This window comes from Oryzias latipes, chromosome 9 (assembly GCF_053564925.1).
Source record: "Oryzias latipes strain Hd-rR chromosome 9, Olatipes_Hd-rR_3.1".
NCBI lineage: Eukaryota > Metazoa > Chordata > Actinopteri > Beloniformes > Adrianichthyidae > Oryzias > Oryzias latipes.
In genome coordinates, this window is record NC_136245.1 from 26,219,931 (window position 1) to 26,233,372 (window position 13,442).

The 13,442-nt window shown below is 37.9% G+C and overlaps 1 protein-coding gene across 2 annotated transcripts in view; it reads left to right on the forward strand.

The window, feature by feature from the left end:
* The first annotated feature begins 2,449 nt into the window (after positions 1-2,449).
* dock8 (dedicator of cytokinesis 8) overlaps positions 2,450-13,442 on the forward strand; it is a 53,169-nt gene continuing 42,176 nt past the window's right edge. The window contains exons 1-2 of one of the 2 annotated variants that reach the window (XM_023958356.2): positions 2,450-2,745; positions 11,585-11,684. In XM_023958356.2, the coding sequence (XP_023814124.1) occupies positions 2,693-2,745; positions 11,585-11,684 (153 nt within the window). In that variant the 5' untranslated portion in view covers positions 2,450-2,692. The remainder of the gene's footprint in view (positions 2,746-11,584; positions 11,685-13,442) is intronic. The other variant, XM_023958357.2, reaches the window with a different exon arrangement.

A 13,442-nucleotide genomic window follows, 5' to 3' on the forward strand; every position in this document is an offset into this window, starting at 1 on the left:
GTCTGAAACATTCCTAACAATGGAATAGCTGCAAACCACCAAGGAAATTATGTACACTGACTTAATATTCCAAATCAACCATTTAAATTCCAATTTATCTTCTTTCAACACTGTACTAGGTTTTGTAGATAGACTGTTATTTTCCTAAAAGTGTTTGTTTGCATTTACACAGTTTCTTTTTGTCATAAAAAAACCTAAAAGGGAGTCAAAAAAGCTAAAAATTAATTTACTTAGTTGCAGATAAAATAAGGGAAGACATTTCCTCTTGTTTAAAAGATCACTGGAGAAGTTCCTGTAGCCAAGCAGCTTCAGAGGCACATGGACAAACAAGTTCTTTCCTTCCGCTTCTACTTTTACAACACAAATGCTGACTCACCACAGCTTGAAATTCATGTGTCTACACTGCCTTGAATTTAGGAAGTGTTGAGTAATTTGGAAAATACATTCAGCAGTCCCAAGCTATGTTAACACACACTCGCAAAAACAGATAAAATAAAAAAAAAAAAAGACATACAAGCACTCAATAACCACTTTATAGGCACAGTATTCTCGTAATCAGTCAATCAAACATGGGAGCAACACAACGCATTTAGGCATGTAGACATGGTTCAGATGATATGCTGCAGTACAAACTAAGCAATTTGAAGAAAGGTGATTGAAGTGACTTTGAACGTGGCATGGTTGTGTTTCAGAAACTGCTGATCTACTGGGATTTTCACCCACAACCATCTCTAGGGTTTACAGAAAATTGTCAGAAAACGAGAAAACATCCAGTGAGGAGCAGTTCTGTGGGCAGAAATGCCTCGTTGATGCCAGAGGTCAGAGGAGAATGGCCAGACTGGTTTCAGCTGATAAACAGGAACTCATATAGCCACTGGTCACAACCGAGGTCTGCAGAAGAGCTTCTCTTAATGTACAACACATCCAACATTGAGGCAAATGGGCTAAAGCAGCAGAAGACCACACCGAGTGCCATTCTTGTGAGCTAAGAATAGGAAACTGAGGCTACAATTCCCACAGGCTCACCAACATTGGACAACAGAAGATTGGAAAAATGTTGTCTGCTCTGAGTCCCCACTTCTGCAGTGACATTCAGATGGTAGGATCAGAATTTAGCATCAACAGCATGAAAGCAGGAATCCATCCTGTCTTGAATCAACGGTTCATACTGGTGGTATAATGGTGTGGGGGATATTTTCTTGGCACACTTTGGGACCCTCAGTACCAATAGAGCAAGGTTACAAAGCTACAGCCTACCTGAGTGTTGCTGACCATGTCCATCCCTTTATGACCAGTGTACCCATCTTCTAATGGCGACTTCCACCCTTAGGATGTGGTGGAATGGGAGATTGGCATCATGGAAGTGCAGCCGACAAATCTGCAGCAACTGCGTGATGCTATCATGTTAGTATGGACCAAACTCTCTGAGGAATGTTTCCAGTACCTTGTTGAATCGATGTCACCAAGGTTCTGAAGGCAAATGGGGGTCCAATCCGGTACTAGCAAGATCTCCCTAAAAAAGAGGCGATCTCAATCATTTATTCAAGATTTAGAGGTATTTAGAAACGGGTTCGATTTTGTGATAGTTGAAAAAGTGACCAAAGTAGCCATAGAAAAAAGTAGTAGGCCCTACACTTGAAGTTTATATTATCAAGTTTATTTGAGTACAGTATATGTATAGCAACTATAGACCATGTGCATTGTAGGACGTATACTAACTGAATACTTCTTCAAACTATTCTTGAAACATTTTGAGTCTACAATATGTAGATGGTATAAGAAAATGTAAAGTATACAGCCTTAATTTTAGTATAGACCAAGCATCCTTGTAGTACTGTTTAGCATAGGTGGTTCTTGAAAGCCAGCCTGGGATTTAATTTAAATTTGTTCAACATTTTAGAGTTTATTTTATTTTTAGGTTTGAGTATTATTTATTTATACATAACATTTAATGTTAGATGTGCATGTGTGTGCACAAATGTGTGTGAGTTCCCCAAGCAGAAAGCAGTAGCCCTACACTTTGAGTTTATTTGATTAAGTAGACTTGAGTGTAAAAGTCTACTATAGACCATGTACGTGTAGAGTAGGAAGTATTCTATACTAACTGAATACTTCTTCAGACAAAATGTGAAGATTTTAAGTTACTAGATATTGATGTTAGGCATATGAGTAAACTTAAAGTATAGATTAGGTAAAATTTTAATACACTTAAACAGACAACTTTTTGCTGAAAGGTTACTACCTTTGTAGTGTTCTACTGCTTTTTTATTTTATTTTAATTTTTTTTAATAAATTGACATTGTGCTTTTTGAACAATAGTGTGTTTTAAAAATATTTTTTAGTTAAGTTTTTATTTTCCCTAAAGTTTATATTTTTAAATAAATTACTTTTAATGTTTGCTTTTATGGAGATACTGTGAGTTCTTCTTTTCAACAGCGAGGGAGCGCGCGCGCGCCTCGTCTAGCCTTTATAGTCGTGTGGCTCCCTCCCTCCCGCGTGCCGTGGCCCTTGACGGGATGCATGCCTCTCATCAAACGCGGAAGTTCGCCTCCAAAACCAGCTGCTGCAGCCTCAGCCAGCTCGAACGCCACCGGCCGGACAGTTGGCTGTAGCTCGGCGGAGGGAGCGGCGCGTCGGTCGGTGACAGCAAGGCGGCGAGAGGAGGAGCACGCCGCCGGGGTGAAGTTCACAGATGGCTTCCCTGGGCAGCGCAGATCGGCGGGCGTTCGCCCTGAAGATCAACAGGTACATATTTCTGGCCAACGGATTTGCTCGTGTGATGCTTCTGCTCACTGGATGTCCACAGAGCTGTGGGGGGAACTTATTTTTTGACTTCCTGTGAGGAGGTTGAGAGTGGAGCAGGCGGACACATGTTGGTGCATTAATGCAATAGTCAGTCCGTCCGTCCCGGAGAAAAGCAGCTGCAGAGCACATTATTCCTTAACTTTAAACTGAAAATAAAAACAAAATTAATATATATATATATATATATATATATATATATATATATATATATATATATATATATATATATATATATATATATATATATATATATATATATATATATAAATCAAAACAAAAGCCAAAGTTCTCAACTTCTGAAGGGAGCTGTTTTTTTATGATCTGAAATAATAAATCTGTTCATGGATGTTGCAGCCATTTCCTCTTCTTCTTAGTCTATATCCAGTGCCTCTTGTGTGATAATTTCCTGCAGTGAATGAGGTAAAACAGGTCTGCAGAGGTGAAAGAAGTGAAGAGGGATGTGATCATTGTTCCTGCTTGAACTCTCTCCAGGTGTAGAGGAAGTGTGCACATGGAAGTCTATTGTGTTAGCACCTCCTCAATGGTTCAGATCTTTAAATAATAATAAAAATATATGTACCATTGGTCAGCTGTGATGATCCGCAGGTGTTTACAGTCAAGTTAGTGTCAGACGTCTGTTGTTACAGTTCAGTTGGTCAGAGGGAGTGCCTTGCACTGTTTTATGTGCTGAGGTTTAAGAGTGGAGTTCAGAGTCTCCTTGATGTTTGGAATGGGCTGATGAGGAGTCTAAAAGTGAGACATTTCTCCCACTTACTTAAAAAGAAACAGTGAACTTTTTTTTTTTTAAAGGCTGTCAGTGAGTCTTTTAGTGACCGCTCCCCTACTTCCATGCTCTGTTTAGGAGGCTTGAGGAGAAATCATGGCTGTCTGTTTTGTGCTGTGCTTTGCAGAGCCCAGCTCTGCTGCAGGGAGACGTGAGAGATGTTGGGCAGCCGCCTAAATCCAGCGATGAGCCAGCAGAGACGCTAAGCAGAAAATGTTGGCATTAACCTTTTAAACACTTCAGTTTCTTCCTCGTAAAAAATTAGTGTTAATGATTAATGTAAAGTTATGGTTTCAACCAACTTTACTTCATTTCATTTCAATCTGGTTTCATTTTTATTCCTTTTTTTTCTTTTGCATGTCTGCAGCAAAACCCATCATTTGCTGTTTGTTTTTATGTTAGAATACATTATTTTGAAAATGCAACTTCCACTTTTTTTGCTCTATTTTTATTAGTTTCACCTGAAACTTAAATCACACGATAAACCAGTTAACCTGGATTTTACTGATTCAAGAAAATTAGCACCGAAAGGCAGGCATACTTGTGTGAGGATTTCATAAAGATTTCCTCTGATTATCTTTGAGCTCTTTTTTAGAGCGTTCCCAGTGGTGTTTTCATCATGTTTATGCAGTTTTTAGCCCAAATCAAAAAACCTGTCTCATCTTCTGGGACGTAGTTTCTGCAGAGCGGCAGGAGTTCATTAGAAATTTGCGCCTGCTCTGTCTACATGCTCTCCCACTAGCTTCCAAGCTCTCACTCCCCACATTCTTACTTTACCGGTGATTTAAACATGGCGATTGATATTGGAGCTATTCAGTCGTACAGTTTTGAGCCAGATGCCATCTTGCGCAAGGAAAAAAAAAAAAAAAGACGTCCATGGATCTAGTCGTCTGATTGTAGCAGGGATCTTGTGGCCAATGTATTTTCAGCCTTACCAATATGCACTTTGTCAAACTGCATTTCTTTGTCTGCTTCTGATTCACAACAATCTAAATAAAGAAATCCTTACAAATGCTATTCTGAACTTAATTTTCTTTAAAAAAGTCTGCCGTCATCAGAAAAAGGCTAGAAGAACATGTTAAAAAAACTAAAAACATGATTTTCATATTTTATTTATTGTTTTAAACCTCGTTTGAAGGCTTTAAATGGGTTATAAAGTATATTATAGGTTGGAGTTGTTTTACATTGAAAGACATAAATAGCTATGTTAGTATTGCCATAGTAATGCTACTTAAAAATAAATCTAAAATCTATCACAAAAGTTTTTTCCGCCAAAAAGAAATTAATGACTTCTTTCTAAAAAGCATAAAACATGACAGACGATGTAAGAAAGAGAGAACCACACTTCTCACCACATCATATGAGGATGAGAATCCCGCCCACAACAAAAGCTTGTATTTGTTTTGTTTTTTTCATGACCTTCGGTATTTCAATCTGAGATGCAAACTCGTGGTTAACCCGCACAAACGCCATACTGCCTCATCCTTCGAGTTGGGGGCTTTTTAAGCCTGACAGGTGAACTACCTGCAAAGTTTGTCCTTAAAGTTCCACTCCAATCATCTTTTTTATCTATTTTCAAAGCATTCCCATTGTTTTTTTTTTTTTAGATTATGATTATGCCATTTTTAGGCAATAAAAAAAGGTGTTTTCCAGGACAAATTTTCTACAGAGCGGCAGGAGTTCATCAGAAATTCACCCCTGAGTTGTGAGCAGGCAGTAAGCCTGCTCACATTTCCCATCATCCCTTTGTTCATCCCTTTGTTCACACTCTCTCCTGCTAGCGTACGGCCTGTCACAATGCCAAGCTAAAATGGCAAGCAATATCAGAGCTGTCCAGCCGTGCAGTTTGGAGCCAGCTTAGTCGAAGAAAACAAAGATGTTCATAGATGTATTTGTCTGCGATTGTAGTTTGGACGTAGCAACGACATATTTTTATGTCTACTCCTGATTCACCACCATTTGAATAAAGAAAAACTCAGAAACACAATTTTAATCTTGATTTTCTTCATAAATGTCCTCCATCGTGCGAAAAATGCCACAAAAAGATGTTAAAAAACATCAAATGCACTATTTTAATTGGAGTGGGTCTTTAACAGAAAACACAGCAAACGGATTCAAATATATTCAAATAGCAAGAATGTATACGTTAAATAAAAAAGGGGTAGTGGGATGTAATGTAAATTATGTTACAATTTATGCATTATCAGAATAAGTCCAGTTGTTTAAATTTTAAATGTTTTCTGTTACTTTTAATTGTTATTAGGTGCGTAAATGTTCATTAGTTTTCCTCCAAAATTGCATGTACTGCCTCTTAAAATGTCTTGTGACTTAAAAATAAAAATGCAGAGAAAATCCATTGCATGGTTGTGACACGTTGCGCTCCAACTATTTAGTGTTCACTCGGAGGAAAAATCTGCTGCAAACACAAGCTAGACTTGTTGACTTTGGTTGTTATCGGGCTGAATTGATCTTCGCTTTGCTCCTCTTTAAATCGCCGTATCACAAGCGCTTCCTCCTTCAACGTCACTGTCATGTAGGAGTTTGAAGGAAATCCTGCAAACGCTGCTGTCCCTGTCGTTACTGGTTTCACTTCACTTTTTCATCTGGCAGTTTTAAATCAGGAAATGTGTTTTCTGTTTTTTTTCTGATGATCACATGAGGAGAGGAATGGAAAAGAAGACGGAGTCGTGTCAGAAAGATGCTAACATATGTAACAATGTGTGTCAGTGCTGAGGTGAAAAGGCTAAAGGTTACTCTTGATACCCTACAGAAGAGCATGATGTGATTTAAAAAAACATATGGTACCAGGTGTGTGGGCAGCTGTAGGTTTGGGGCCTCTGTCGTTTAGTGCTATTAGGTTGGGAGGGGCTGTGGTTAGAGTTTCATCTAATTTCCTCTGGGTTTTCAGCAGATGTCATCTGTTAACTCTCCACGTCGATTATCGGGCCATTGAGTTAAGAAGTGAGGTGTGAAAAAACACTTGCAGAAATCCGGAGGAATGGTTTGGTGGTGGACGAGACGTTCAAACCCTGCCACTGGTTTTGCTTCTTTGGAGACTTTTCATGTCCTGAGGCCCCTGTGACCTTAATGACTGCTGTGTTTGTGCGTGCCACCCTTTGACAGGAAGTCAAGATGGGGCTGATAGTGTTTGGACCCATTAAGTCTGGAGATACATGATAGGATGAGTCAGACAGTGGGGACATCCCTTTGGAGTCCCTTTTTTTTCCTTTTAATTCACCACCCCACTTTCTGTTTTCCTGTTTCCTTCCAGGTTCAGACCCAGGAGTGAGGAGAACGCTTTTAAGTTTTAAAGAAAGTTAAATTTAAGTTGTTGTTTCTAGAGGAGACTCATCAGAAGGACCCAAAAAGAAAATGTGTAGGCAATAGATTTAGGGAAGTTTCTGCTTTTGTGATTTGCTGTCATGATAAAACAGGTTTTAGGTGAGTTACTGACAGATTAAGGCCACAGTTTGTCTATAAATAATCCCCTCCCAAAAAATAAAAATGCCTGAACCAAATTAGTTTAATCTTGATGAAAGATAAAACAGACTTTCTTTCATTTACCTCAATGAATAAGATTTGGACTTTCCCTATAATTTTTACTATCTCTTAGAAAAATAAAATTATCACCCTTTCCCAGCCATAACACCTTCTTTCTGATCATATTACGAATATACCATTTGTCATTTTCTCATTAGTGTTATAACTCATAAAAGCAATAGATAACAAACATGAACATGCTCAACAATTATGCAGGAATCGTGCAACATATAATGGCTTAGTAACTCGTGCAGATATTATGTGCAGCATTAGCAATGAAAGGAACTCAGATTATAATTGAGATAGCACCATTTGGGTATGAGTGATCAATATTACATTGTAATAAATGTCAGCGGTGAACAGGCAAAGCACAATTGAAATCGTTTATCATGATGATGATGAGATGAGTGGATTCAGTTCACAGCCTGACTGAATACTGGATATGCAGGAGAGGTTTGTGTAGGTGTAGGTGTGTGTAAGTGCGGGGAGGTGCAGTCTGGGGCAGATGTCAGGGTGTGAAGGTAATGTATGGAGTTAAAATGTGACAGAAAGATATAATTGAAATGATTGTTTGTTAGGAGAACTGTCTTTAGAAAATACAGACTTTATTTACCGTATTTTGATAGAGCTGCCAATGATATTTAATGAAAGACCTGCTAATGTGTTCAATTTAAACAAGAGAGTTTAGTTTTCTGACAGCTGCTTGTGTTATAATTATTCTATTTTAACTGAGATTAGGCCTGCACAATATACCGCAAATTTATCGTTATCGCAATTTCAAGCTGTGCAATATGCATATCGCAAAAGACAGCAAATTTGCAATAAATGGTTACATTAGATGTGGCCAAACAATCTTATGGCAGCTTGAAGTGTTTAATGGACTGAAAGAATCCCTTTCTGCATTTGACCAATCAGATGGACCCCTTCACGTTGTTTACTAATCGGATGGCGCCCTATTATGTTGTGTGTTTGCCTCCTATGTCAACAAGGGTCATTTGTAGTATAATTTTTAAGCTGTTGTAATAGAATGGGAATAATATTTTTGGTTGTTTTGCTAATTGTTTATATACCGCAAATTATATCGTTATCGCAATATTAATTACTAATATCGCATATCGCGAGTTTTCTTCATATCGTGCAGCCCTAACTGAGATGAACATGTTAAAGATCACAAACATCCTTATAATGACTTATTCATAATGAAATCTGACTTAAAATGAATGTTTTAAGATTTCAATTTCCATTTAACTTTCTTGATAACTGTTTAAATGTTGCTGAATGTAGGGTAAATATTTGGGGATTTCTATTCTGGGGTTAGGTAAGTCTCGCACCTTAATTTGACAGATAACTTGAGGATTTCTACATATATATATATTCTGTTGTTGTATTCTATAAGAAGTCTTTGCAGCTTTGCATGTTATCAGCTGCTTTATTCTTTCTGTTTTTCTTTTGGTGCACTTTAAAAGCTGGAGAGAAACTGCTACAGAACACAAAATGACCACATTTGTCTAAAAGCTCAATCAGCTTCCCACTGCTGAGGAAGCAACTGTGTACAAGCCAATGATGAAGCAAAGGGCGGACTCTGGACACAGACAACTGTGTAATTGTTGGGTAGTTTCCTCTGTTGAACTTTTTTTGCTCTTATTCTACTGTAACAAAACTTTCTCTTTTTTTCTTCCTTTTTAAGAAAACTTCTTAGATATTTTAAATCTGATGCTGAAGAAAAAAAAGAAAACCCAAAAGCTTGTTTTTAGATCCAAGTGGTCAACTTGAAATATCTGTTTTTTTTCTCTACACACTGTAAGAACTAGTTTGAACTTTGTGTCCGATTACTCAAAGCTATAGATATATATAAATACATATATCCCTTTAAGGTTGTAACTAAAACTTGGTCCCCCAAAACTACCTTTGTTAAATTTTTTAGAAAATACATTTAAATAATCAACACAATCTGTTTTTCATTGTTAAATGATTAACATTGAAAGGTTTTTTTTTCTGTCTCCCTGACCAGAGCTTTGGTTTTGTGGGGGAAAAATGCAGGAGAGTGGCCTGCGGAGGACAGACAGATGTTATCTCCTGTGACGAGCTGTTTGTCTACAGCTGCCAAAATAATATCAGCTTTGCTCTGTTGGCAAGAGCCGATTACTTTAACTTGTCTGTTCTTTTTTTAGATGGGTAGCCTAATCGTTGCATGTAGCCTGTAGTACATGTGTTTGCAAGGATCTCCATATTTTAGTTTCACTTTTTCGTTTTCACTCCTGAAGTTGTGAAGCACATAAAGAGAGGAAGACAGAGCTGAGTTTGTACATCCAGCCGGAGATGAAAATCCTGCTTTTGGTGTTTTTAACATGTTCTCGTGGCATTTCTGATGATGGAAGACATGCGTTTCTGAATAGTTTTCTTATTTAAGTTTTTGTAAATTAGGAGTAGAAAAAAAATCCAGTCTGAAAAAGCTGCTCCTCTCCATTCTGATGCATCCACTTGTAGACGACTGGATCCACCTACGTCTTTGTTTTCCTCGTCTGATCTGGCATCGGGCTTAGTCCCGCCCACAACTCAGAAGCAAATTTCTAGTGAACTACTGCCGCTCTGCAGAAACTATGTCCTAGAAAACAGTGTAGGTGTTCGAATGTTTGGCTAAAAATGGCACAATCATAACAAAAAGACCACTGAGAATTCTTTTTAAAATGGATCAAATCATGATCGAAATGGGACTTAAACGGTCCTGGGTAAAACCTGCAGACGGGCATTGGTTGTATGCATGATTTTCGTGGCAGACATGGCTCCTGCGATTGTTTCTTACCAGAATGATAAAAAATCAACTCATGCAATGCAACACAATGAGAAGTGTTACTCAGCAGGTTTTAAATAAAATTAGCCACATCATAAAACCAGAGTCTATTGGGGTGCAGATTGAAAGTAGAGGATATGTTTAAGGTCCATTTGCAACCACTTTCCATTGTGTTATTGTTTAAGATAAACAAACACACTGCTGCAGTAATCCTGCTCAGTGCTCCGTCATTGAGTTTTTTAATGTGTGAACAAGCACACGTGTGTGGGTGTGTGCTTGTTCACCTGCAGGGTTAAACTTTTCTTGAGTTGAAAGTACACATGGGAGAATTGCACAACATCATTGTTGCTGCTGACGCAGAGACTAAAGTTGAAACTATGCTCAGGCATTCCTGTGCATGCACGTGCATATATGTGTGTGTGCACTAATAAGTGCTTTGACTTTCACTAGTATGCCTCAATTTAGTGCATTTCTCTGAACTCTGTGGAGAATAATGGTTTTTTGGAAACACGTCCCGTTTAAAGACCTTTCGTGCTGTTCCTGACCCAACTGCAAGACAAGAATTTTGCATCAATTGCCAAATGTGTTGTACAATATCCTATCTTTTTTTCCCTTAACACTGTATTCAGCCAAAGAAGCAGAGACTTTTAAGGTTTGCTGCAACAAAACAGTTCTTTCCTATCAACAGTGATTATTACCAATGTTTATCTTTCATGTCTTTTGCAACACTTTTTGGGGTAAATTTGAATGGATTTCCCCAGACAATTCCATAATCTTCTGATAGTATGGAGAAACTGAACATTCAGATTGTGTGAAACATTGGCAGTTTAAGCCACAATTTGAGTGTGTTAGATACACACCAATCTCCCCGATAGTCCTTATTCCTCCATTCTGCTTTTGTTTAAGGCTGTAGGAAGATAAAAAAAAACACTGATGTCATAACAAACACCATAGGACTTGATGTGCGCATGAGCTTGACCACAAGGAAGGCAGCCAGTAATGTGACCCATTTGCTTAAATATTTGCCCTTTAACTGGACTGCGTGGAAACATGACAATAAACAGATTGTGACACTCAGACCTGTAAACACAGCACACATGCTTATTTACAAAAAAATCTGTTCTTTTGCATGAAGCTGAGAAGGAGAAAAAAAGACTTTCTGCTCCGAGTTTGGCTGCTCTGCAATGACATGCTGGATTAATTACAAAGGAAAGGACAGTGAGCTCACTATAAGATGGAATGTGTACAGCACATGTAGTCAGTCTCCATTCATATTATTCCATCTTCCCTCACTCTTTTTTTTGAGAAAGCTACACACAAAAATCTCTGACACACACACTATCTCCAGTGTATTTGAATTCTGCCCTATTCATGTGTCATTTTAATTTCCTGCCCAGTCCGACCCTTAAATCAGGACATCATTTTATTCCATTGTCTGAATGGTTGCCAGCATGGCAAAGGCTTTTCAGGTCAGTAGAGAAAGCTTTCTGCAGCTGCTTTACAAAGAGTCTCCATGGCTCTCAATGGAATTGTTTCAGTATCTGTTCTGAAGACGCGGATAAAAAATGTGCAACATTTCTTGTAATGTGTGTAATACCTGCATACATCATTTTGTCACACACTATTATCCATTAAAATTGAAAAATCTGCTGTGGTCATTACAGGCACTCTTCTGCAGAGATTCGGCGAAACTTCAGCGGGAACCTTGGCGCTTATCACACCAGAACAAACTCCAATACTTCGCCCACAACCTACCTCACAGTGGTGAGTTTTCTTTAAAGTGAACACAACTTAGTTCTGTGGGGTTTATACTCCCCACTCACAACATTGACACATTATTTTACAGACTATAAGTCGCTCCAGAGTACAAGTCGCAGAAGCAAAAAAATGCATAATACAGAAGAAAAAATCCTATATCAGTTGCATTGGAGTATAAGTTGCAATATTGGGAGAATTTTATTTAACAAAATACAGGAACAATAACAGACATTTCATCTTTTAATAATATGTGAATAGATATAAATACTAGGTTGAATATACAGTGTGCACGCTTCACTAACGTAACCGTATTGGAATATAGGAGGAATGGAGTAAAAGTATATTAGCACAACATATGAACAATTATTCACAACAATTATCCACAACTCTTTATATCACTATAAATCACTAAATCCATTGAATTCTTCATCATATGTCATTTCCTGAACAACTCCGTTGAGGTCGGCACTTCTTCTTCTGCGTTTCTGTCAGTAGCAAATACTGATACAAACGCCAAAAGTGCTTTCAAGTGGTTGTTAGTGGGAAGATAACAAACATAACTTCTTTTTTTTTTTTTTTTTTTTACTAAAAATAAAAGTCGCACCCCAATCCAAACTATGCACACAAAAAAATGCGACTTATATTCTGAAAAATATGGTATACATAGAACCTGTCCTTTTTTTAAATGACATACCCGAAGCAACAAAGGATTAGACTGTTATTTATTTAAAATATGACATTTCTTACTCATGTGTGGTCTTTTAAAGACACTGCAAAGAGAATGACCATTTGATGTGCAGAGATCTCTGATGTAATGCTGCTCTTAAACAGCTTTAATGCTTTTGCTTACACAACTAAAGTGTTAAAAATGTATCATCCTCTTTGCTGTCATTAGCCTGGAGAATGTCTGACTCAGTGCATTGTCTAGTCTGGAAGATTATGTTTTAGAATTCCAACAATTTTGCCGCTCGGTAAGAAAATACTTCTGCGAAGATTGAAAGAGTTAATTAAAAATGTTTGTTTTCTTTTTCTTTGTACAGTTGGATTAATATCCTATCCCAGTGGTTTAGATGGGTTCAGTTTCTGTAGTAAAATGAATGCATTTATACAATTTTTTTTCCCTCCAGTACTGTAGCTAAATCCTAGCATCTAGTTTATGATTTTTGTTTTTCTGTCTTTACCAGGCACACATATGATGGACAATAATGTTTTGCATAGATTTGTTCTACCTTTCTCTCCACCCATTTCTACTTCCTGTTTTGGTCCATATCATTTTTTTAAAATTTATCATTGATATATCTCTACAACTTTAAATTGCTGGCACTCCGACAGAAATCCTTTTGCAGTAAGACTCATTGTGGGACCAATAGCTCTTTTCTGGATACTAAATGGTAAAGTCGATAGAGCTGAACAGGCAGCACTTGGACCATCCTACTCCAGCTCGTGACATATACTAACCTGTTTGGCAAATGGGTCAGTGCCTCTGCACATGACAGGCGCAGGATAGAGCCTGCTTACCTTACAGCTTATGCTGGCAAATCTTTAATATGTCTGGATTTGAGAGAGGGGCTTTAAAACCATAATCTCTGGCATGGGAGTTTCCCATTATTCAGCAGTCGAGTCTAGCCGACAGATGAGTGATGTTTGTTGCTGCTGTGCTAGAACAACATGATAATGCGTACAATTCTAATACATATTCATGCAATCATTTTGAAATGAGGTCCTCTTATTAAATATGTTGCCAAGTTGGTAACAAACATGTTC